This window comes from Nomascus leucogenys, chromosome 1a, assembly GCF_006542625.1.
Source record: "Nomascus leucogenys isolate Asia chromosome 1a, Asia_NLE_v1, whole genome shotgun sequence".
NCBI classification, from domain to species: domain Eukaryota; kingdom Metazoa; phylum Chordata; class Mammalia; order Primates; family Hylobatidae; genus Nomascus; species Nomascus leucogenys.
Genome location: NC_044381.1, coordinates 66,996,842 through 67,021,334, shown reverse-complemented (window position 1 = coordinate 67,021,334; position 24,493 = coordinate 66,996,842). Strand labels below are relative to the sequence as shown.

General features: G+C 40.3%; 1 protein-coding gene across 1 annotated transcript in view; it reads left to right on the top strand.

Annotated features, from left to right (window-relative positions):
• Window positions 1-300: 300 nt before the first annotated feature.
• The window catches only part of SOS2 (SOS Ras/Rho guanine nucleotide exchange factor 2), a 113,672-nt gene continuing 89,479 nt past the window's right edge, over window positions 301-24,493 (top strand). Inside the window, 1 exon segment of the mRNA XM_030810181.1 lies at window positions 301-691. Coding sequence (XP_030666041.1) covers window positions 605-691 — 87 coding nt within the window. The 5' untranslated portion in view covers window positions 301-604.

The following is a 24,493-nucleotide window of genomic DNA, read 5'->3' as shown; positions in this document are numbered from 1 at the left end:
CCCAAGGCACTCTGCGTGGCTGCTAAAGAGGCAGCAGCGGCGGCCAGCGCTGTGCGCGCCATAGCGAGGCTCGCTCGCCCGACGCGCACTCCGGGTCGGTCACCAGAGCTCTGTGGAGGTGACTCGAGTGGGCCGGGCCGGGCGGCGCTGTCGGCTGGGAGGGCGGGGAGGAGGCGATGAGGAGACGAGCAGCCGCCGCCGCCGCCGCTGCTCACCGCCCGCCGCGGCCGTAGCGGGAGTCGGGGCGGGGCTGGGCCAGCTGTACCCCTGCCGGGCCGCGAACCCAGACAAAGGAGGAGGAGCCGCCCCAGAAGCGGGCCAGCGCCGCCGGGAAAGGAGGTCGCCGCCGGGGGTCGCCCGGGCTCGCGGGTCGCCGCGCTTCGTCTGCGGGCGCTGCGGGAGGCGAGGGCCGCCTCGGCGGAGGAAGCCGACCCCGGGGTCTCCGCCCGCCCGCCGGCGCCGCCTCCGAGCCGCCTCGGCCGTATCCTCGGCCCGGGCGGGAGGCGGCGGCCGCCGGCGAGGCGAGGCGGCCCGCGCCCTGCCTGTCAGGCCACCGGCCCGGCCCGCGGGCTGCCCCCGATGCGGAGGCGCTGTCGCCGGGGCCATGCAGCCGGCGCCGCAGCCTTACGAGTTCTTCAGCGAGGAGAACAGTCCGAAATGGCGGGGACTGTTGGTCTCGGCCCTGCGGAAGGTCAGTGCTAGGGCCGGGGTGGCCGGCGGGTGGCCCGTGGCCCCCCGAGCTTCTAACGGGGAGCAGCTCGTCCCTCCCACAGGGCTCGACTCCCCGGGGCCGAGCTGTTACTTGTTGGCTGGCGATGGGGGGCTCACAATTGCCTGTTGCATTCTGAAGGACGTTTCTCAAGTTTTTTTTTTTTTTGCCTGGTCCCGGAAGGAAGGTTTTGTTATGATCGTAAAACTGGATTTCATGTTGCAGTCATTTCGTCAGGCAACTTCCGCCGTTGACCAATTTGTTGTCCTCAGGCTGGAATCGGGCAAGAGAAAGTCCCGCTGGTATTTAGACAGTTTCTAAAACAAAAGCACATTTTCAGGCCGGGTAATTACTTTTAATTAAGTTCTTTGGGAGTGTTCCCCCTAGGCGGTTTGCTTGTCAAGGGTATCCACTTATGAGGCAATGGTTTTTTGTAATATGGATGTTTCACATATGTGAAATGTCAGTGAGTCATAATATTCTTATTCATTTTACAGTTCTCAAGGTAAATTTAAAGCGCCTTCCCACTTCCTGCAAACGGTGTCGTACCTGTTTACAAGAGATTATCCTTAGAAAATTTGTGTCTTCATGACCAAATTGCGATTTAGGACTTGAAATCATTTTAAGGAACAAAAAAGGGGCAACTCCTGCAAATCAGTCTTTCACGTTTGGGTGCATTGCTAGGGTGCATCTTTCCTGTAGATGGTGGCGGTCTTCCTCTGTGAATTTAGGTAGTAATCATAACGATCATTTTTATAATAAATCCTTTTGTAAGATCAAGACATTTAAAGACTGTGAATAGGTGCGTGATCAGCTGTCATGCCTGCTGAGCAGGAGCTTTCTTTGCCATTAATGCAGACTTAATCTCTTCTGCCTTTTGTGCAAAATAACCAAGAATACATTCTAAAATAATAAGGAAAAAATAAAGATTAATTTAAAAGTATACTTGGAAAATATATCCTCAGACATTAAATTTCTATAAATGAAAGGAAGTAGTGTATTTTAAAGTTAAAGACATTTTCCTCATGCGATGAGAGTTGCAGATTTTCCATTATTTTCATAATTCTTACAAGGAAGTATTGCTTTCCTCAGGGCAAACACCAAGTCGTATCTTTTTAAAGAACCTGGGAGAAATGACTAGTGGCAGCTAGACAGTTATTCCATTGGTATACCAAGTGCTAAAGTATTAAGTTGACCTTACTTCCATGTGCAGCCCAATTCTGTAAGGAGAGGGAAAGAAATGAAAAGTGTGCTGAGTGGTGATAATGAACTCTGGCCTGAATTAAAAGCAAAGGGGGAAATGCCTAGATAGTAATTAGCCCTTTGACCACAGGCAAGTGTAAGTGCAGTTATCAGGTAGACCTATATTGTTGGCAATATGACGCAGGTATATACTCATTTATAACTTTCTGGTAGCAAACAGTATTTGAGTGTGTGTTGCATAACTTGTTCAATAGGTAGCTTTGATTCTAATAATCCTTTATGTCCAGAAACAGATTTATGTTTTCTTTTTCTTCAAATAGAGACAGGGTTATGCTATGTTGCCCACGCTGGTCTTGAACTTCTGGCCTCAAGCAGTCCGTCCACCTCTGCCTTCCAAACTGTTGGGATTACAGGCATGAGCCACCTCGCACCAGACCCAGATTTTTTTTCTTTCTTTCTTTTTTTTATTTTTTTTGAGACGGAGTCTCGCTCCGTCACCCAGGCTGGAGTGCAGTGGCGCCATCTCGGCTCACTGCAAGCTCCGCCTCCCGGGTTCACGCCATTCTCCTGCCTCAGCCTCTCCGAGTAGCTGGGACTACAGGCGCCCGCCACCACGCCCGGCTAATTTTTTTTGTATTTTTAGTAGATACGGGGTTTCACCGTGGTCTCGATCTCCTGACCTCGTGATCCGCCCGCCTTGGCCTCCCAAAGTGCTGGGATTACAAGCGTGAGCCACCGCGCCCGGCCTCTTTCTTTTTTTTTCTTTTTTTTTTCAAGTTAGGCTGGAGACAAAGCCAAGATTAGCATCCAATCCTAGTCCATTGCTTTGGTGCTATTACTTTTCATTTATACATTGTGCTTGTTTTCCTGGAACTCAGGTGCCTTGTAGATACTATGTTATATTCCACAGTTCTAGTATGTTCTTTACGAAATAAATACATCTAAGAAAATTCGGTCTTTTGAGGTGAATTCAGAAAACATTTTCTATTAACTTACTGTTATGATAGAATTGAAGTACATTCGTATGGAAAATTTTTTTATATTTTTGGAAAAATTTTGGTAAAAGTAATTAAGATTATGTCCACTTTTGTGGTATTTAGGACATTGCAACTTGTAGGTCTGTAGTGCCTGCTAACAGCTGTAGCTCTTAGGGAGCTGAAGGTTCACTCTTTCTTTGCAGGAAGTTTTAAATTCTGGTATGTGTCAGCCACCTTGCCTTTGTAAAATGAGAATTTCTACCATTTTGGGGGAGTCTCTGTCTTCACATTCAGAGCATCTAGAACTTGGCATCCTTCCTCTAGCTGACCAGATAGTTACAAAGACAACTAGGATTTGATTGGAATATCTCTCTCCTTCAATTGGTGTTACCATTGTACATGTGTTGTATTCTAGCCTCATTAATTCACTTAACCATTGTTGAACACATTTTAAGTACTTGACATGATGCGGGATCCTAAGAATACAAAGTTAAAATAAAGTCCCCTCCAAAGGTGTATACTATCTAAACCAAAAATTCTAAAATTTGAGGTTTTGGTTTATGTAAATGACAGGTTCTGAGCTCAGAGTTCAGTAAGGGATATTTGTGTGTCTGTGAAAGCAGCAATGTAGCTTACTTGGCTCTGTCAGTTTAGTCCACTTGGACATCTTGGTGGAACCTCCAAAACTGTTAGAATGTAATTTTCAGAAAGATAAAGTCATCACTTCCATACAAATGTAAATGAACATGTATCAATGATTTTGATTCAGCCCATTACTTAATGAGGGAACTAGTAAGATGTTAAAGTCACTTAATATGAAAATTTGAGGAGGTATTTATAGGCAGTTTAATAAGGGAATATTAAGACTGTTGGGTTACATACAGAATTAGTTAATATCCTACAAGAAACATAAAAGAGTAGGCTTTGGGTTATCTTTTCCTCTGGCTAAAAATTACTAGCATCTCAGTGGGCTTGGTGGCTCGCGCCTGTAAACCAGCACTCTGGGAAGCGGTGGCTGAGGCTGGTGGATCACCTGAGGTTAGGAGTTCGTGATCAGCCTGACCAACATGGTGAAACCCCTTCTCTACTAAAAAATACCAAAAATTAGCTGGGCGTGGTGGTGTGTGCCTGTAATCCCAGCTACTCAGGAGGCTGAGGCAGGAGAATCACTTGAACCTGCTAGGTGGAGGTTGCAGTGAGCCGAGATTGCACCACTGCACTCCATCCTGGGCGACAGAGCGAGACTCCATCTCAAAAAAAAAAAAAAAAAAAAAATTACTTGCATCTCTATCTGCCGAAAAGCTGTAACTTAATCTTATAGATGTGTAAAATAGCTCAGTCAGTAGAAATTAATAAAAGACTCAAGCATAGCACTGTATTGAAACACACCCAGTATTCTCTTTTGCTTATTTTCCATTTTTGGCTACTTTTTATGAAAACTGGATATCTGTATCTATATCCATGTATATATCCATATATACCCGTATATAGATCCATATATATATGGGTATGTATGTGACAAAGTCACCATTGTCAACATTGAAAATGCAAGGGATTTTTTAAAAACCAAACTCAAGTATTCATTGCATTACATAGAAACACAGAGATGGTCTGGGCACAGTGGCTCATGCCTGTAATCCCATTTGGGAGGCCAAGGTGGGCAGATCACCTGAGGTCAGGAGATCGAGACTATGCTGGCTAACACGGTGAAACTCCGTCTCTACTAAAAATACAAAAAAAAAAAAAAAAATTAGCAGGGCATGGCGGCGGGCGCCTGTAGTCCCAGCTACTCGGGAGGCTGAGGCAGGAGAATGGCATGAACCCAGGAGGCGGAGCTTGCAGTGAGCCGAGATCGCGTCACTGCACTCCAGCCTGGGCGACAGAGTGAGACTCTGTCTCAAAAAAAAAAAAAAAAAAATTAGCCGTGTGGTGGTGCATGCCTGTGATCCCAGCTACTCAGGAGGCTGAGGCAGAGAATCACTTGAACCTGGGAGACAGAGGTTACAGTGGGCCAAGATCGCACCACTGCACTCCAGCCTGGGTGACAGAGCAAGACTCTGTCTCAAAAAAAAAAAAAAAAAAAAAAAGAAAGAAGAAAGAAAGAAAAAGAAACACAGAGATAGACAAATAGATTTATGGAAAAATAATTTTGGAAATAGAAATGTGTTCTTTAGCTTTTTGCTTGTTCTTTAACTTTTAAAAGAGAACCTCACCTAGAGCATTTAAAAACATAGCTACAAAGCAGAGTGAAATGACACTACTAATGTATAATGCATGGATTGTTAACATTACTGCTAAATTATGTATCTTCCCTAAAAGAGCCTAGAACATAATCACCTTCACCACTGCTCCCCAAGATCATTGTTACTTGGGGAAAAAAGAGCATGGCGTATATTTGTAAATGCAGTTTATTACCTGTGTCTTTGAAATGCCCTGGTACTATATGCATGTGTTATTTGATTGTATGTTGAGATAAATCAGCATTCTTCATATGGGAAATATGCCTCAAAATCATTTTATCAGATTTTACAGTCCCTGATATTTATTTTGTAGATGTCTTTTCTGTAAGGTGTTTTTCACCAGGCTAGCCATAGAGAAGAATATGGCTGTTTTCTTGCCAGCTGTAGTTATAAATGTCACAGAAAGCTAGAAAGAATTGGTTGAATTACTTTGTTCCTGAGTCCAATTAGATTCAGGTTAAATATCGACCTCCCCACCCCGTGACAATTTGCTCTTAGATATCTAAAAGGCAAGAGGTGTGAGAGAATGTCTGGGTTAATTAATAGCAGTCTAGGGCAAGGAAAAAGAACGGTAGGGGCTTTGACTTAAAAATGGTTTTGTGAAATTCTACTGAGACCCTAGTGTTTCTGCGTTTGTACAAATGTCTCTTGGAAGTTTGTTTTAGAAGATAGGACTGGATCTTTCCTGAGGCCCACAAGAAAAGTACAGGGTGATCTGAGAAAACATAACTGGTGTCATCGATATATGAGAGTCAAAGAAGACTTTGAGCAAGCAACATTTGTGCTTCTTTCTGGATGATATATTCAAATATAGTAATATTACTGTCCCCAGGCTGGTCTTGAACTCCTGGGCTCAAGCGATCCTCCCACCTTGGCCTCCAAAAATGCTGGATTACAGGTGTGAGCTACCTCGCCTGGCTGCAGACACTGTTCTTGATAGGGAAGATGTAGCAAAGCCCCTGCTGTCATAAAGCTTGTGTTCTAAATGGCTGTGGCAGAGAGACAGACAATAAGGAAGTAAACAGTTATCTGAAAGATCAGTAGAATTAACCAAAAAACAAAAAAAGCAGGGGGGAAAGGATTTGAGGCTGAAGGGAAAGTAAGAACATTATTTGTTTCTTTGTTTGTTTGTTTTAAATAGGTCTCAGATTCTGAATTTAATGACTTATTTTAAAAAACAAGAAGAATAAGTAGATGAAGCTAGTATGATAGACTGTAGGTACACTGAGTTAAGGTCTCTGCTTGAGAATAGGAAGTCCTGTTGGGTTCTCATTTACATAGCAAAGTAATTAGATTAACTTGATCAGAATTGCTTTTTGAAAAGATTACTTCAATTTAAAGCCAAAAACTAATAAGAGATCCTGTGATTTTTGTGACATGAGGCCTGTTCTGGAATTCCTAAAGCCACTGAATATAACAGTAGAACTCGAGGGAGTCATTTGGAATTATTCCAAACTAATAATGACCCAAACTGACCTGAAGAGTTCAGCCAGAACTAGATGAGCGGTAGGAATGTACTTTAACTTGCTGTACTTGGCTCCCTGTCAGCCATGATTAAGTAGCCTTCTATTTTCGGTTCAATTTTGGTATGGTATATTTGGAGCAATAATATTCCATTAAAGTGTTTTATGCTGAGTATTCAAAGCATTACCTGTGTTACCACATGACATAAATGAAGTATATGTCTTTTATATTAACCATGGACTCTCTTTCAAGGGAACAGTAGTTTGATTATATCCTGCATATTTGAATCAAAAGGAATTTTAATGTAACTAGTGGATTTAGCATTATCTCATGTTAAAAATTAACAACCAAAAATTATTTTCTTCCATGGGCCAGGTGGAGTAGCTCATGCCTATACTTTGGGAGGCTGAGATGGGAGGATTGCTTGAGGCCAGGAGTTCAAGACCAACCTGGCCAACTTAGCGAGACCCCATGTCCATTAAAAGTTATTTTCTTCTTTTACATAAAAATATATGCTAGTACAAAGTTTTTTCAAATGGATAAAGTATTACACACTTCAATTTTAACATGTAGAAGTGAAGCAAAAAGATGAAAATAATACCAAGATCTAGATATAAGGAGTAGTATTAGCTCTTCTAAGTAAAGTTTTCTGTACTCCAGTTTTCTTCTTCATTAGGTCATTTTGTAAACTCAAACACTATTTCTCTCTCTCTCTCTCTCTTTTTTTTTTTTTTTTTTTGACAGGGTTTTGCTCTGCTACACAGGCTGGAGTACAGTGGCATGATCATAGTTCACTGCAGGCTCCAACTCCTGGGCTCAAATGATCCTTCCACTATAGCCTCCTGAGTAGCTGGGAGTACAGGCATGTGCCACTACACCCAGCTAATTTTTTTATTTTTTTGTGGAAACAAGGTCTTGGTATGTCCCCCGGCTGGTCTCAAATTCCTGGACTCAAGTGATCCTCTAGCCTTGGCCTCCCAAAGTTCTGGGATTACAGGAGTGAGCCACCTGCCTGCCAAAAACTACTTCTTACATACAAAGTATATTATAGTTCTTTCTTAATTGACCTATTTAGCAGCATTTGACAGTTGATCTCTTTCTCTTTTTGAAATCCTTTCTTCATTTGGCTTCCAGAAGAAGCCAAGCTTTCAGGGTTTTTTTTTTTTCTCTGAATGTTCCTTCTAGTTCCCCTTTCCTTGATTCCTCCTGATCTTCCTGACCACATCCTTCTGACCTCCCCAGAGCCCATTTATATATATATGTGTGTGTGTGTGCGTGTGTGTGTGTGTGTGCGTGTGTGTGTGTGTGTGTGTGTATATATATATATATATATATATATTTTTTTTTTTTTTTTTTTCCAAGACGGAGTCTTGCTTCGTCACCCAGGCTGGAGTGCAGTGGTGCGATCTTGGCTCAATGCAACCTCTGCCTCCCAGGCTCAAGCAATTCTCCTGCCTCAGCCTCCCGAATAGCTGGGATTACAGGCGCGCACCACCATGTCTGGTTAATATATATTTTTGTATTTTTAGTAGAAACGGGGTTTCACCATGTTGGCCAGGCTGACCTCGAACTCCTGACCTTGTGATCTGCCCGCCTCAGCCTCCCAAGTGTTGAGATTACAGGCATGAGCCGCTGCGCCTGGCCATTTTTTAGACTTCTATTCCTATTTACACATACTCCCTTGGAGATGTCATCCTGCCTCATTGCTTCACATATAATCTAAATCTGATAATTACCAAATTTACATTTCTGGCTCAGACCTCTTTCTTAAACATGGATGTTCAACTCTTTTTTTGAGACAGGGTCTCACTCTGTCACCCAGGATGGAGTGCAGTGGCAAGATCACAGCTCACTACAGCCTTAACCTCCTGGGCTCAAGTGATTCTCCCACCTCACCCCCCTGCCGCCCCCATATAGCTGGGACTACAGCTGTGTGCCACCACACCCAGCTAATTTTTTGTTTGTTTTTGATGGAGTCTCGCTTTTTTGCCAGGCTGGAGTGCAGTGGTGCAATCTCAGCTCACTGCAACCTCCATCTCTCAGGTTCAAGCGATTCTCCTGCCTCAGCCTCCCGAGTAGCTGGGACTACAGGCGTGCACCACCACAGCCAACTAATTTTTTTGTATTTTTAGTAGAGACGGGGTTTCACCATGTTGGCCAGGATGGTCTCAATCTCTTGACCTCGTCATCCACCCGCCCCGGCCTCCCAAAGTACTGGGATTACAGGGATGAGCCACCATGCCCAGGCCCAATTTTTAAAAAACTTTTTGTAGAGACAGGGTCTTACTATGTTGCATAAACTGGTCTCCAGCTCCTGGGCCCAAGCATTCCTCCTGTCTCAGCCTCCAAAGTGTTTGAGTTACAGGCATGAAGCACTACGCCTGGACAACTTTTTACTTGATATTTCCACATAGGCATCTCAACCAACACTGAATCCTTTTCTTTCCCCGCAGACTTGTTCCTTTTGTAGTGGTTCACATATCAATAAATGGCTACTCCATCCTTCCAGTTGCTCAAACTAAAAATCTTAAGTTATTCTTGAATATTGTCTTTTTTTATACCACACATCTAATTTGTCAGCACATCCTTTTAGCTCTACTTCAGACTATAACTATGTTTAGTTACCGTTTTATACTTTTTGACTTTTACCACCTGGAACCAAGTTGTCATCACCAGTCTCCTGGAATATTGAAATATCTTTTCAACTAGTCTCTGCTCATCTACTCTTGCCCTATTTAGTTTTTTTTCTCCCCCAAAACAAAGAGATAAGTGAGATCATTTCACTCCTTTATTCAAAACCCTCTCAGTGCTTCTCAGAATAAAAGTGAAAAAAGTCCTCCCAAAGGTTTACTAGGCCCTCTGCAGTCTAGGGCTGCCCCACCTCCTGCTTTTACCTCTCTGACCTCTGTAATATTGTGCCTTGTTTGTTCTGCTTCTGCCCCATACTGGCTTTCTTGTTTCTATAACATAGACATGTTTTAGTCTTAGGACATTTGTACTTGATGAATTTTCTACCTGAAACAGCCTTCTCTCAGATAATCATGTGGCTGGCCCTTTTACCTCCTTTAGGTTTTTATAGTCAAACATCATTTTCTTGGAGAGATTTTCTCTTACAGCCTATCTAAAACTGCTACATCCTCCTGCTTCCCAAACAGTCCCACATCAGTGTTCACAGTATTTTTTCCCATAAACCCGTATCTCCAATATAAATGATATATCCAGTCCTCAAGCCAGAAACCTAATCATCATTCTTCCCCTCTTTCTTATGCCAGACTAACATCTATTCATCACTGAATCTACTTGATTCTTTCTCCTAAATTAGGAGTTTTTTTAAACTTTTTTTGCTGTGTACCCCCAAAAGAATTTTGAAAAACTTGCACATTTTTATGCTGACATCTAGAAATTTTCATTTTACATTTAAATAGTTGCAGTAGATGTATAATTTCATATGTGTCATAAATACTGATGTTTTAAGGAAAAACAGTTCCATCAGTCTTTTAAATGTGCTGAATGGAATTTAAATACCAAAATAATTTGATATCCACTATCATCTTTTAAAAATACACATGAAAAGTGTGTCTTTAAAAGTTGGAAATTTTACATTGTCCTTTTTTTCTCTGTGAACTTTTTTCATTATATTTCCCCTACATAATTCTAATATAATATTTTTAGATTTAAGTCTTTAATCCCACTTATTTATGCTTCTTTACAACAACAAAAAAGTCTACATATTGAATTTAAAAAGATTTTCCCCACAACCGTAAAGCTTTAAAACTTGTCTTTTGAACTGAATTATTATTATTATTATTATTATTATTATTATTATTATTAAAGTCTCATTCTGTCACCCAGGCTGGAGTACAGTGGCATGATCATGGCTTACTGCAGCTTCAACCTCCCAGGCTCAAGCGATCCTCCCATTTCAGCCTCCTGAGTAGCTAGGACTGCAGGCACATGCCACCACACTTGGCTAATTTTTAAAAAATCTTAAAGATGCTTTCTTTTTATTTTCATGGGCTTGTCCCCTCAGGAGGATGTATTTTTCGACAGTAGGCTAGAGGATGGAAGAGGCAAGATACTTAAATGAAAATATTTGTAATTTTCTCTTTGTTTAGTGTCCTAGGATTCATTTATCGCACTTCAGAGCAACACGTATACTCTAGAGAATTTCAAGATAAGTGAGAGATCTGCCTTTCTTAGTAAAATGAGAGGGCAACTGTGAAAAGAGAGGTGTAAAAGGAGACCCTGCTTTACTCACTGTGTGCAGGCACCTTGTCAGGCAGATCTTCTTTAGGAAAAAGTATGTATGGCTGTTTAGAAAGTATCCTGACAGACGTGGGTGTTTGGCTCAGGGACTTATTAAACATAAGTGAATGAAACAAATTTAATAGTGATCTTTTCCCAGTTCACCGGGGAAAGAAAGCAATTTTTTTCAATTTTATTTTTCTTCCATAAATTAGAAAAAAAAATATTTGTTGTCTGCTGCAATATACTTGCTAGTGAGTAGTGAAAGATTGTAAAATGAGTGAGTGATAATGGAGGTTTTAAAGGGAAAATGGCTTTTAATACTTTTTGGTTTTTTTCTTACAAACATGTTCCTGTAGTTTGATTTTAAGTTTTAAAGTCATTACTAGCATTGTCCCTGCTGTGATAGAATATGAGTCTTAAAATTTCATGTTCTGCAAAGAACACTGATTTCCAAATGATCTGCCACTGGAACAAGTTGGGAACCATTTATCTAGCCTGTACTGTCTTGGATTTACAGGCAGATGGCCTGCCTTTACGGGAAGGTGCTTCTAGGTCATATGCCATTCAAAGAAAACTTTGATGACAAAAATTTTTGCTTCAGCTAATCTTTTTTACGTATTTGATTATACTATGGTAAGATCTCACCTAATATTAAGTAGAAATAGCTTCTTGGCCTGTACTTATTTGCATTTTAAATAAACTTAACATTGTGAAAGCCTGCTGAAAGTACCTAATTAAGAGCATAGACTCTGAGAAGTATTAGTAGACAGTGGGAGGAATAGAGAAACATAAGAGAGGGAATTCCTTCATTTATAATGTTGTATGAGAACCAGGTCTCCAGATACATATCCAGTGAAACGAAAACAAATTTTATGGAGTTTAAAATTTTTTCCAGTACCCAGATAATTTCAGTGAGGCCAAGAGATCTGTTTGCTGCTGTGAATCTATTTAACAAGTATTTACTGAGTGCTTTCTTTATGCAGGGTCTGTTCTTTTTTTTTTTTTTTTTTTTTTTTTTTGAGACAGAGTCTTGCTCTGTTGCCCAGGCCAGAGTGCAGTGGCGCTATCTTGGCTCACTGCAAGCTCCACCTCCTGGGTTCACACCATTCTCCTTCCTCAGCCTCCTTAGTAGCTGGAACTACAGGTGCCCGCCACCACTCCCAGCTAATTTTTTGTTTTGTATTTTTAGTAGAGATGGGGTTTCACCATGTTAGCCAGGATGGTCTCGATCTCCTGACCTCGTGATCTGCCTGCCTTGGCCTTCCAAAGTGCTGGGATTACAGGCGTGAGCCACCGTACCCAGCCCAATGCAGGGTCTGTTCTTTTAATGACATACTAGATTACCTGTATGCTAAGAATACAGGTGTAGGGAAATAGGAGGAGGAGACCAAAAACAAGAAATGGGAGCTAGTGTGGTAGTGCCCACCTGTAGTCCCAGTCACAAGGGAGGCTGAGGTGGAAAGATCATGAGCCCAGGAGTTCGAGGCTTAACAGTGAGTGGTGATCACACCACTGCACTCCAGCCTGGGTGACAGAGCAAGATTCAGTCTCCACACCTCTCCCTTGCCCCCCAAAAAACAAACGAGAAGTGGTTCCTGATCTTAATGAGTTTAGAGTATACAACTGTGGTTTCAATTCTTGATTATACATTTTGATTAGAAAAATGTTGCTTTAGAATATCATATTTTAGAATTATTTTTAAAAACTTTATTGGGATGTAATTGATATAAAGTATGTATTTACAGTGCATATATTTACAATGTACAATTTGATGTTTTCAACAATGTGATAAGTTATATATACACAGTAAAACCACCCCAATAAAGCTAGTAGACATATCCTTCAGCCCCATAAATTTCCTCATGACTGTAATTCTCCCTCCTATTTCTCCCCACTCTCAGGAGACATCCCAAGCCATCACTAATCTGTTTTCTGTCATTATCAATTGCATTTTCTGGAGTTTTATATTAATACTAATAGAATCATACAGTAAATACTCTTTTTTTTCAATCTGGCTTCTTTCAGCATGATTATTTTAGATTCATTTATGTTGCATATATTGATAGTTCATTCCTTTTTATTGCTCAGTAGTGTATTCCATTGTGTAGATATACTGTGGCTTGTTTATCCATTCACTTATTTATGTACGTTTAGTTTTTCAGATCTTGGCTCTTCAAATAAAGCTGCTATGTATATTTGTGTACAAGTCTTTGTATGAACATATGTTTAATAGAAAGAATGGAAATTGCTGGTAATTACCAAAGAGTGGTTGGATCGGATAGTATGTGGATGCTTAACTTTTTTTTTTTGAGACGAAATCTCACTCTGTTGGCAGGCTGGAGAGCAGTGGTGCAATCCTGACTCACTGCAACCTCCGCCTCCCGGGTTCAAGTGATTCTCCTGCCTCAGCCTCCTGAGTAGCTGAGATTACAGGCATGCACCACCACGCCCGGCTAATTTTTGTATTTTTAGTAGAGACAGAGTTTCACTATATTGGCCAGGATGGTCTCGATCTCTTGACCTCATGATCTGCTCATCTCGGCCTCCCAAAGTGCTGGGATTATAGACGTGAGCCACCACGCCTGGCTTCTTAACTTTTTAAGAAACTTTCAAACTGTTTTCTAAAGTGGTTGTATAGTTCTACATTCCCACCAGCAATATAAGAGATCCTGTTCCTCCTGCCAACACTTGGTAATTTAATTTTAGCCATTCTAATAGCAGTGTAATGGTACTTTGTGGTTTTAGTTTGCATTTACCTAGTGATTAATGATGTTGAACATCTTTCATGTTTTTATTTGCCTTCTATATATCTTCTTTGGTGAAGTGTTTGTTCAGATCTTTGGCCCATTTTTGTTGAGTTGTTTTGTTTTTTGTTTTTGTTTTTTTTTTTTGGGATGGAGTCTTGCTCTGTCACCCAGGCTGGAGTGCAGTGGCACAATCTCAGCTCACTGCACCCTCCGCCTTCCGGTTTCAAGCGATTCTTTCACCCCAGCCTCCCAAGTAGCTGGGATTGCAGGCACCCACCACCATGCCCTGCTAATTTTTGTATTTTTAGTAGAGACAGGATTTTGCCATGTTGCCCAGGCTGGTCTCAAACTCTTGGCCTCAAGGAATCCACCCACCTTGGCCTCCCAAATTGCTAGGATTACAGGCATGAGCCATCTCAGTCTGCCTCTTTTTTTTTTTTTTCCTTTTATGGAGGTTTCATTATATACTATTCTCTTAATATTATCTTTTTATCTTTTTCTTTTTCTTTTTTTTTTCTTTTTAAGAGATAGGGTCTTGCTGTGTTGCCTAGGCTGGTCTTAAGCTCCTGGCTTCAAGTGATCTTCCTGCCTCAGCCTCTCAAAGTGCTGGGACTACAGGCATAAGCCACTGCACCTGGCCTGTACTATCTTTTGGAGACCAAAAGTTTTAAATTTTTATCAGTTTGTTTTTTTAGGGACCGTGCCATTAGTGTCATATCTAGGAAACCTTTGCCTAACCCAGGGTTACAAAAATTTTCCCTTCTAGAAATTTTTTATTTATTTATTTTAATTTTCAAAAGTAGAGACAGGGTCTCACTATGTTGTCCAGGCTGGTCTCGAACTCCTGGCCTAAAGTGATCCTTCGGCCTCGGCCTCCCAAAATTTTGCAATTATAGGTGTGATCCACCATACCTGGCTTGTTCTAGAAATTTTATAGTTTAAATTTTGTATTTATATCTATGACTCATTTGAATCACTTTTTCTTTCTTTTTTTAAAAAAAACTCACCTTGTCTTGTGGTGCTGATTGAATCATTTTATATATGGTGTGATAATTCTGTATATGGTATGTTTGTGTTTTTGCATATGGATATCTGGTTGTTCTGCCACCATTTATTGAAAAGGCTATCCTTTTTCCTTTGCTAAAGGTCTTCATGCTTTTATTTAAAAAGTCAGTTGCCCATATATGTGTGGTTTTATTTCTAGATTCTCTATTCTGTTCTATTGATCGTTTTGCTTATCTTTATGTCAGTGCCATACTGTTTCGGTTACCATAGCTTTATAGAAATCCTTGAAATCAGGTAGTGTTAGCCCTTCAACTGTGTTCTTCTTCAGAGTTGTTTTAGTTATTCTAGGACCTTTGTATTTCCATAAGAATTTTTTAATCAACATACCAATTTCTACAAAAAAGCTTGCTGGAATTTTGATTGAGATTGTGTTGCATCTACAGATCATTTGGGAGGAATTGACTTAATAACAATGTTGAGTCTTCCAACTCATAGTTTATCTCTTCATTTATTTAAGTATTTAATTCCTATCAGCAGTATATTGTATTTTTATTTTTATTTATTCATTTTTATTGTATTTTATTTTTATTTTTTTGAGATTGAGTCTCCCTCTGTCACCCAGGCTGGAGTGCAGTGGCATGATCTCAGCTCACTGCAACCTCCTCCTCCTGGGCTCCAGCGATTCTCCCGCCTCAGCCTCCAGGGTAGCTGCCCGTGGGGTTTCACTATGTTGGCTAGGCTGGTCTTGATCTCCTGACCTCAGGTGATCTATCTGCCTTGGCCTCCCAAAGTGCTGGGATTACAGGTGTGAGCAACCGTGCTCTGCCAGTATTTTGTAGTTTTAGTGTATATTCTTCAACTAAAATTTTTATTTTCTTTTTAAATTGAATTTTAATATTTCATAATGGGCTGGGTGTGGTGGCTCACACTGTAATCCCAGCACTTTGGGAAGCTGAGGCAGGCAGATTACCTGAGCTCAGGAGTTAAAGACTAGCCTGGCCAACATGGTGAAACCCTGTCTCTACTGACAATACAAAAATTAGCTGGGCGTGGTGGTGCACACCTGTAGTCCCAGCTACTCGGGAGGCTGAGGCAGGCAAATCTCTTGAATCTGGGAGGCGGAGGTTGCAGTGAGCCAAGATCGCTGCCACCACACTCCAGCCTGGGCAAAAGAGCCAGACTCCATCTCAAAAAAAAAAAAAAAAAAAAGCAAAACCCCAAAACATTTAATAATGAAAACATTGCCAGTATTCTTAATTGATGTTTGAGATATTTGTATTCTTGTGGAAATCTTGGCAACACAATGAAGAATTTGGCAAAAATAAATATCAGTCAGACTATATATCCAAAAGGATTTATTTCCACATTGTATCCCAAACTCAAATGTTAATTACTGAACAAGTGCACTAGCAAGATTTTTAATTTAAATGTGAAGATGGAAAACTGAAAAATATCAATTAGGAAATAACATTTCTATAACTTGTCAAATGTAGTGGTTTATCAGGGTAAAAATTTAAAGTGCTTTTGTTTGTGTCTGCACATTTATAGTATGACACTATTTATAGTGTTACAGTAAGGAAATGCCTTCTGGCAATTTGAAAATATGGTGTAACTAAAATACAGGTCTGACTTGTTAATCTACTGTTAAAGACTGGAAATTATTTTAATTGCTCTTTTTCTGACTAGTCTTTCAAAAAATATGATAGGCAAATTGGTTCTGTTGTGGTAATTTTGTGTTTACTGTCTCTGTAGAAATGTAAAGCATGGTTCTCTTCCATTGTCCTCTTGATGTCCTATTACAGTATGTATGGGTGAGGTTTTAACATTGTGTATTTATTTTTATGACTGTTTTCGTATTTGAAATTAAGAAGTTTGGCATAAGAAACTTTGATCCTTGATGTTCAAATTGCTTTGTAGCTTATTTAACAAAATCATAATCACAGAAAAAGAATCCATCCCAGTTAGACATTATCTTAATTCTCATGTTCAATCATTTTCACTGAGTGGGGCCCTTGGCTTTTTATGGAAAGATGTTATAAGAAACAACCTTGCCGGGCGCAGTGGCTCACGCCTGTAATCCCGGCACTTTGGGAGGCCAAGGCGGGCGGATCATGAGGTCAGGAGATCAAAACCATCCTGGATAACACAGTGAAACCCCATCTCTACTAAAAGATACAAAAAATTAGCCGGGCATGGCAGCGGGCGCCTGTAGTCCCAGCTACTGGGGAGGCCGAGGCAGGAGAATGGCGTGAACCTGGGTGGCGGAGCTTGCAGTGAGCTGAGATTGCGCCGTTGCACTCTATCCTGGGCGACAGAACAAGACTCCGTCTCAAAAAAAAAGAAAGAAACAACCTTGCCTCAGGGAGGGGGGCCTGAGGAGGCAGGAGGATTGTTTGAGCCAAGGAGTTGGTGACCAGCTTGAGCAATTTAGGTAGGCCTCATCTTTAAAAGAAAAAAAAAAAAAACAGCCTTATGAAGTCTACTGCCACACTTATAGTATAAATGTTTATTTATTTATTTAGAGATAGAGCCTCATTATGTTTGGAAGCCTGAAACTCCTACGCCCAAGGAATCCTCCCTCCTCAGCCACTAGAGTAGCTGGGACTATAGGCACCCCACTACGCCTAGTTAAATGTCTATTTTTTAAAAAATGTCTTTTAAAAGTCGATTGATCTATTAGAAATGTATGGTTAAAATGTAAGTTATCTTTGGCTGTGTTAAAGAAGTGCAGGGTATAAGAGGAAATCTTTATTTCCCCAAAACCTAATTTGAATTTATTAGAAAATATGTTAGAAACATATTTCTAACATAGAAATACATTAGAAAGCCTGACTTTTTTTTTTTATTATCAGTCCTTTATGAATTTCTAACTGCCTTACTGTTAGACTTTTTGGACCAGACTTTTTCAAAGAGTAGTCTTTCCTTACTATGGCCTTCCACTTCCCCATTCCCCAATTCAAAATTATTTTTCTTTATCAGTTAGTTTGTATTTTGTCAAAATTATTTATGTAAATAAAAAGATAATTAGCTCTGTGAGGCTTGTTATGAAAAATAGCATTACTTCCCCCTTAAACACAAAATTTTCTGTTTCCTGGAGAAAACCACTTTAACTTTTCAAGGTGATTTTATTTACTTCTATATTTCTAAGAAAGAAAAAGTGCTTATATTGCTATTTCTTGTTTTTTTCTGTTTTGGATGTTGTCTGTTGACTTCCTACCATGGAGGGTAAGGATTTAATACTCTTTTTTCTCTCTCTCTCTCTCTTTCTTTTTTTTTTTTCTTTGGCAGGGACTCACTCTGTTGCCCAGGCTGGAGTGCAGTGGCACAAAGGATTTAATATTCTTTAATATGCACATACGTTCCCCTCCAACCACACACACACTTTCCACTTTCTCTTCTCTCACTTCAAAGTTATATCTTAATTTGAGTTGGATTACTATTCAAAGTTTACATTATTATGACTGTAAATGCTATTTTTGGAGTTTTTTTTTTTTTGGAGGGGGACAGGGTCTCACTGTGTCGCCCAGGCTGGAGTGCAGTGGCATAATCTCCACTCACCTCAACCTCCACCTCCCAGGCTCAAGCTGAGATTACAGGCACATGCCACCAGGCCCAGCTAATTTTTGTATTTTTAGTGGAGACGGGGTTTCACTGTGTGGGCCAGGCTGGTCTTGAGCTCCTGGCCTCAAATGATCCACCCCCACCTTGGCCTCCCAAAGTGCTGAGATTATAGCCATGAACCACCACACCCGGCCTGTATATGCTATTTAATTTCCTTTTTCTTTTCTAGATCACTGGTTTTACTGGAGTTATTAATTATCTTGTTTTCTTGTTTGTGTGTTTTTCTATGTAGTACACTTATTACCAAATTCAAACTTTTTACCAGTTTTCTAAATATCCTATCAAGATTTTCAACCCATTGTATACTCTGTCAAGTTCGTTTTCTTGAGACAGTCTCTCCCAGAGCCTTCTGACCTGCACCAATGTGGACTGGTTACCTTTATTCCTGTTGTACAGCTCTCATCCTATAATTTCCTTTCATTTTATCCTGGGCATTCCTTTGACCTTTCTTCTCTATTGATTCCTTTATTTCCTTTATTCCATATTTTTCTTTCTTGATTCATACTCTTGTTTTAGTGTAGTACAAATGACAGAAGCTTAATGAGAAAGACTACGTGAGAGATAAAGTTTTGGACCTTATTCTATCTAAGAATATCACTTTAGCATGGCATTTGATATTGTTGGTATCTTGGATTCCAGGCTGAACATCATTGCCATCTAGCTTCTAGTATTACTGTTGAAATCTGAAGCTAATGTCTGCTTCTTGCATATAATCTGCTCCTCCTCACTTCCCTGTCCTCTCAGTCTTGTAGGATATTCTCTTTGTCTCCAGTGTCCTGACATTTAAATTTTGTTCAGTGCCATGGGTACTAGAAAAGCCCTTTAGACTTATTTTATTGATAATTTCCCCCCTCAATTTCCTCTGTTTGCTAGTTGATTCTCAAACTTTTGAAAACCTCATTTATGGTGAAGTGTAACATAATCAGAAAATGTGTAAAGGATAAATAATACAATTTAAGGAACATCTATTTAACACTCAGATTAGAAGACAGAGCATTGTCAGCACTTTTCTCAGAATAACTCTCCAAAAGGTAACCATTTTTGTGGTATTCACTGTTTTGATTTTCTTTCTTTTTGAGACGGAGTCTCGCTCTGTTGCCAGGCTGGAGTGCAGTGGCATGATCTTGGTTCACTGCAACCTCCGCCTCCTGGGTTCAAGCAATTCTCCTGCCTCAGCCTCCCGAGTAGCTGGGACTACAGGTGTGCACCACCATGCCCAGCTAATTTTTGTATTTTTAGTAGAGATGGGGTTTCACCATGTTGGCCAGGATGGTCTCGATCTCTTGACCTCGTGATCCGCCTGCCTCAGCCTCCCAAAGTGCTGGGATTATAGGCGCGAGCCATCGCACCTGGCCTGTTTTGATTTTCTTAATAGTTTTTCCATCTCAGCGTGTATCTCTTAACACCATTGTTTAATTTGTTCTGAATTTGTTTATTTTTTATTTTTGTATTTAATTTTGTCTGACTTTGTGAATGGAATCCCATTGTATGTATTCTTTTTATCTGGCTTCTTTCTGCCAACATTTTTTCAAGGTGCATCCACATTTTATGTCGCTGTCATTATTACTGCATTTTTTGACTGTATATTCCATTGCATTAATAAGCCACAATGTATCTGTCCCATTCTGGATGAATATTTGAATTCTTTTCTAGTTTTGGAAGGTATTATTCATAATGTTATTTATGAGCCTTCTAGCGTATGTCTTCTGGTAAACATTTCTCTAGAGCATTGCTGTCTAGAAGAGATGCAATGTGAGCCACACATGTAATTTAAAATTTTCCCTCCTAGGCTGGGCATGGTGGCTCATGCTTGTAATCCCAGCCCTTTGGGAGGACAAGGCAGGAGGATTGCTTGAGCCCAGGAGTTCAAGGCCAGCCTGGAGAACACAGCGAGAACCTGTCTCAAAAATTTAAATAATAATAATAATAATAATAATAAATTAAAAAATAAATAAAAATAAAATTTACCCTCCTAAGTGAATTAATGCAGGAACAAAAAACCAAATACTGCATGTTCTTATTTACAGGTGAGAGCTAAACATGGGGTACCCATGGACATAAAGATGTTAACAATAGACAGCGGGGACTAATAGAGAGAGTAGTACTATGCTCAGTACCTGGGTGATGGGATCATTTGTACCCCAAACCTCAGCATGACACAATATACCTAGGTAACAAAATCTGCACATGTACCCCCTTAATCTAAAATAAAAGTTAAAAACGAAAATTATCATAGCCACAGTTGAAAAGTAAGAAGAAACAGATGAAGTTGATTTTAATAACATATTTTTAACCCAGTAAATCTAATCATTTCAGCATGCGTCATAAAAATTGAGAATTTGACTTCTTATTTTAATACTGAATCCTTGAATCTGGTTTGTATTTTACACCAACATCCCATTTCAACTCAGTGGAGCTACATTTCAGGTGTTCAGTACCCACATGAGGCTAGTGTCTATTATATTGGACTGTATAGCTCTAAAGAAATATATGTAAATCTATCCTTAATATATATATATCCTACAGTGGAATTGCTCAGTCATAGAGTAGACATGTCTTGAACTTTACTACTTAATGGCAAAGTTTTTGTAAGTGATTGAACCATTTTACATTCTAGTAGCAGTGTGTGATAGTTCCCATTGCTCCACATAGTTACCAACTTTTGGTATTATCAGAATTTTTAGTTTTGCTGCCTGGTGAGCGGATAGTGTTCATGGTCGTTTAATTTGCATTTTTCTGATTACTTAGAGCTAGAGCACTTTTTAATATATATATATTGGCTATTTGAATTCTTCTTTTGTGAATTGCTAGTTTAAGGGTTTTTTGCCCATTTTTTGTCTTGGGATTTTTATCATTTTTTTTCTTACTGAACTTTTAGGAGTTCTCTATATATTCTGGATATGAGCCTTTTGTTATATGTACTACATATATCTTCTCCAGCTCCGTAACTTGCCTTTTTACTTTCTTAAAGATGTCTTTTGATAAACCTAAATTTTAAAGTTTAATATAAAGTTTATCAGTTCTTTCCTTCATAGCTAGTAATTTTTTGTGTCCTATATAAGAAATCTTTTTCAATCCTGAAATCATGAAGACATTATCTAGTTTTACACTGTCAGAGCTTTATTGGGTATATTTATTTATTAGGCCTAACATGCAGCTAGGATTGATTTTTGGGTAAAGGATGAAGTAGGAGTTGATTTTATTTTTCTGCAGTGGTTCAACACTATTCATACACTTCCCTGCCTCCCTGCAACTCTCTGCCACACCTCATACTCTACAGTGCCATCTTTGTAAATAAGCGTCTATATATATATGGACTTGTTTGTGGACTCTGTTATGTCCCATTGATTTCTTTCTCTATCCTCATGCCATTGTCACATTCTTCATTACTATAGCTTTGTAATAAATCCTGACAACCATTGGAGCAAATCCTTGTACTTCCTTACAAACATATGACTTTGTTGTCAATAATTTAAAAAAAAGAATATATGACTGGTTTTCTTAGCCTTTTGCACTTTTATGTACATATGAAATTATCTTGGCATTTTTAGCAAAACAACCTGCTTGGTTTTGATTGTGATTTTATAACTGCGTGTATCAATTTTGAGAGAATTCAGTTGTATACGATATTAAGTCTGACAGTTCACCAACATGGTATCATCTTTCATTTATTTAGCTCTTTAATTTTTCTTAAAGTCTAGTTTTCTCCCTAGGGGTCATGTGTACCTTATCATATACTCAAGGTATGCGGTATTTTAAATTCTATTGTTAATGCTATTTAATTTTTTTTTTTTTTTTTTTGAGACAAGGTCTCACTCTCACCCAAGCTGGAGTGCAGTGGCATAATCATGGCTCACTGCAGCCTCGACCTCCCGGGCTCAGGTGATCCTCCCACATCAGCCTCCCGTGTAGCTGGGACTACAGGTGCATGCCACCACATCTGGCTAATTTTTTGTAGAAGTGGGGTTTCACCGTGTTGCCCGGACTGGTCTTGAACTCCTGGGCTCAAGTGATCCTCCCGCCTCAGCTTCCCAAAGTGCTGGGATTACAGGAGTGAGCCACCACACCTGGCCTAAAAATTTTGTTTGCTAGCTTTGTTGCTGTTACATAGAAAGAAAAGTTTATGTTTTATGAATTCAGGTAATTTATCTTTACAATATTTTTGTCCTGCACAGGCACATTATTTTGTCCTCCATGGGTGCATGGATTCTTCAGAGAAGCAGAACCAATAGGAAACACACACACACATACACACACACACACACACACACACACACACACACACACACACGACATATACTGTAAGGAAATAGGCTCATGAGGTTATGGTGGCTAAGAAGTCCAAGATCTGCATTTGTCAAGCTGCAGACCCACAAAAGCCAATGGTATAATTCTAGTCCTAGTCTGAAGGCCTGAGAACCAGAAGAGCTGATGATACAAATTCCAGTCTGAGTCTGAGTCTGAAGGCAGAAGACTGACATCCCAACTCAAATACAGTCAGGCAGAGAGAAAGAATTCTTTCTCAGCCTTTTGTTCTATTCAGGCCTTTAGTCAAGTAGATAAGGCCACATTGGGGAGGGTAATCTGCTTTTCTCATTCTACCAACTCAAATGTTAGTCTCCTCCAGAAATACTCTGACAGACATACCCAGAAATAGTGTGTAACCAGTTACATGGGCACCCCAAAATTAACCATCACAATGGGCAGTCAGATGATCTGCAAATTTTCTTCTTTACCAATTCTGAAATTTTCTTTTTCTTGGTTTACTGCACCAGCCAGGACCTCCAAATATAATGTGGAATAGAAATGGTAATAGAAAATATCCTTTTTCTTGATCTCAAAGGGAAAGCTGTCAGTGTCTTGTCTTACCATTAACTATGATTTTATTGTAGCTTTTTTTTTTTTTTTGAGTTGTAGTGTTGCTCTGTCTCTCAGGCTGGAGTGCAGTGGCGTGATCTCGGCTCACTGCAACCTCTGCTTCCCAGTTCAAGCGATTCTTCTGCCTCAGCCTCCCGAGTAGCTGGGACTACAGACACTCGCCACCACGCCAGCTAATTTTTGTATTTTTAGTAGAGACGGGGTTTCACCATATTGGCCAGGGTGGCCTCAAACTCTGACCTTGTGATCCCCCCATCTTGGCCTCCCAAAGTGCTGGGATTATAGGTCTGAGCCACTGCACTCGGCCTATTGTAGCTTTTTAGTATACATCCTTTATCAAATGAAAGAAGTTCACAAAGAGATTTTTTGTTTGTTTGTTTGAGACAGAGTCTCACTCTCACCCAGGCTGGAGTGCAATGGCACATGATCTCGGCTCACTGCAACCTCCGCCTCCCGGGTTCAAGCGATTCTCCTGCCTCAGCCTCCTGAGTAGCTGGGACTACATGCGCCTGCTACCATGCGTGGCCAATTTTTTGTATTTTTAGTAGAGACGGGATTTCACCATGTTGGCCAGGCTGGCCTTGAGCTCCTGACCTCAAGTGATCCACCCACCTCGGCCTCCTAAAGTGCTGGGATTATAGGCGTGAGCCTCCGTGCCAGGCCCACAAAGAGATTTTATCATGAATGAATGTTGAATTTTTTTCAAATGGCTTTTCTACATATATATTGGGATGGTCATATTATTTTTCTTTTCTTTTCTTTCTTTCTTTTTTTTTTTTTTTTTTTTTTGAGATGGAGTCTCGCTCAGTCATCCAGGCTGGATTGCAGTGATCTCGGCTCACAGCAGCGTCTGTCTCCTGGGTTCAAGCAGTTCTCCTGCCTTAGCCACCCAAGTAGCTAGGATTACAGGCCTGTGCCACCACACCTAGCTAATTTTTATATTTTTAGTAGAAACGGGGTTTCACCATGTTGTCCAGGCTGGTCTCGAACTCCTGACCTCAGATGATCCACCCACTTCCAGCCTCCCAAAGTGCTGGGATTACAGGTGTGAGCCACCATGTCTGGCTGTGATTGTATAATCTTATTTGTATACATTATGGAATTTAGTTAGGTGACACTTAGGCTTTTTTTTTTTCTGGATTCATAAGTGAAAATGGCCTATAATTTTCTTTTCTTTTAGAGATGAGGTCTTGTTCATTCCCCCAGGCTGGAGCGCAGTGGTACCATCATGTCTCACTGTAGCCTTGACCCTCTGGGCTCAAGTAATCCTTCTATGTTAGCCTCCTGAGTAGCTGGGACTACAGGCATATGCCACTATGCACAGCTAATTTTTTATTTTGGAGAGAGGGGGTCTTGCTGTGTTGCCCAGGCTGGTCTGGAACTCCTGGCCTCAAGTGATCC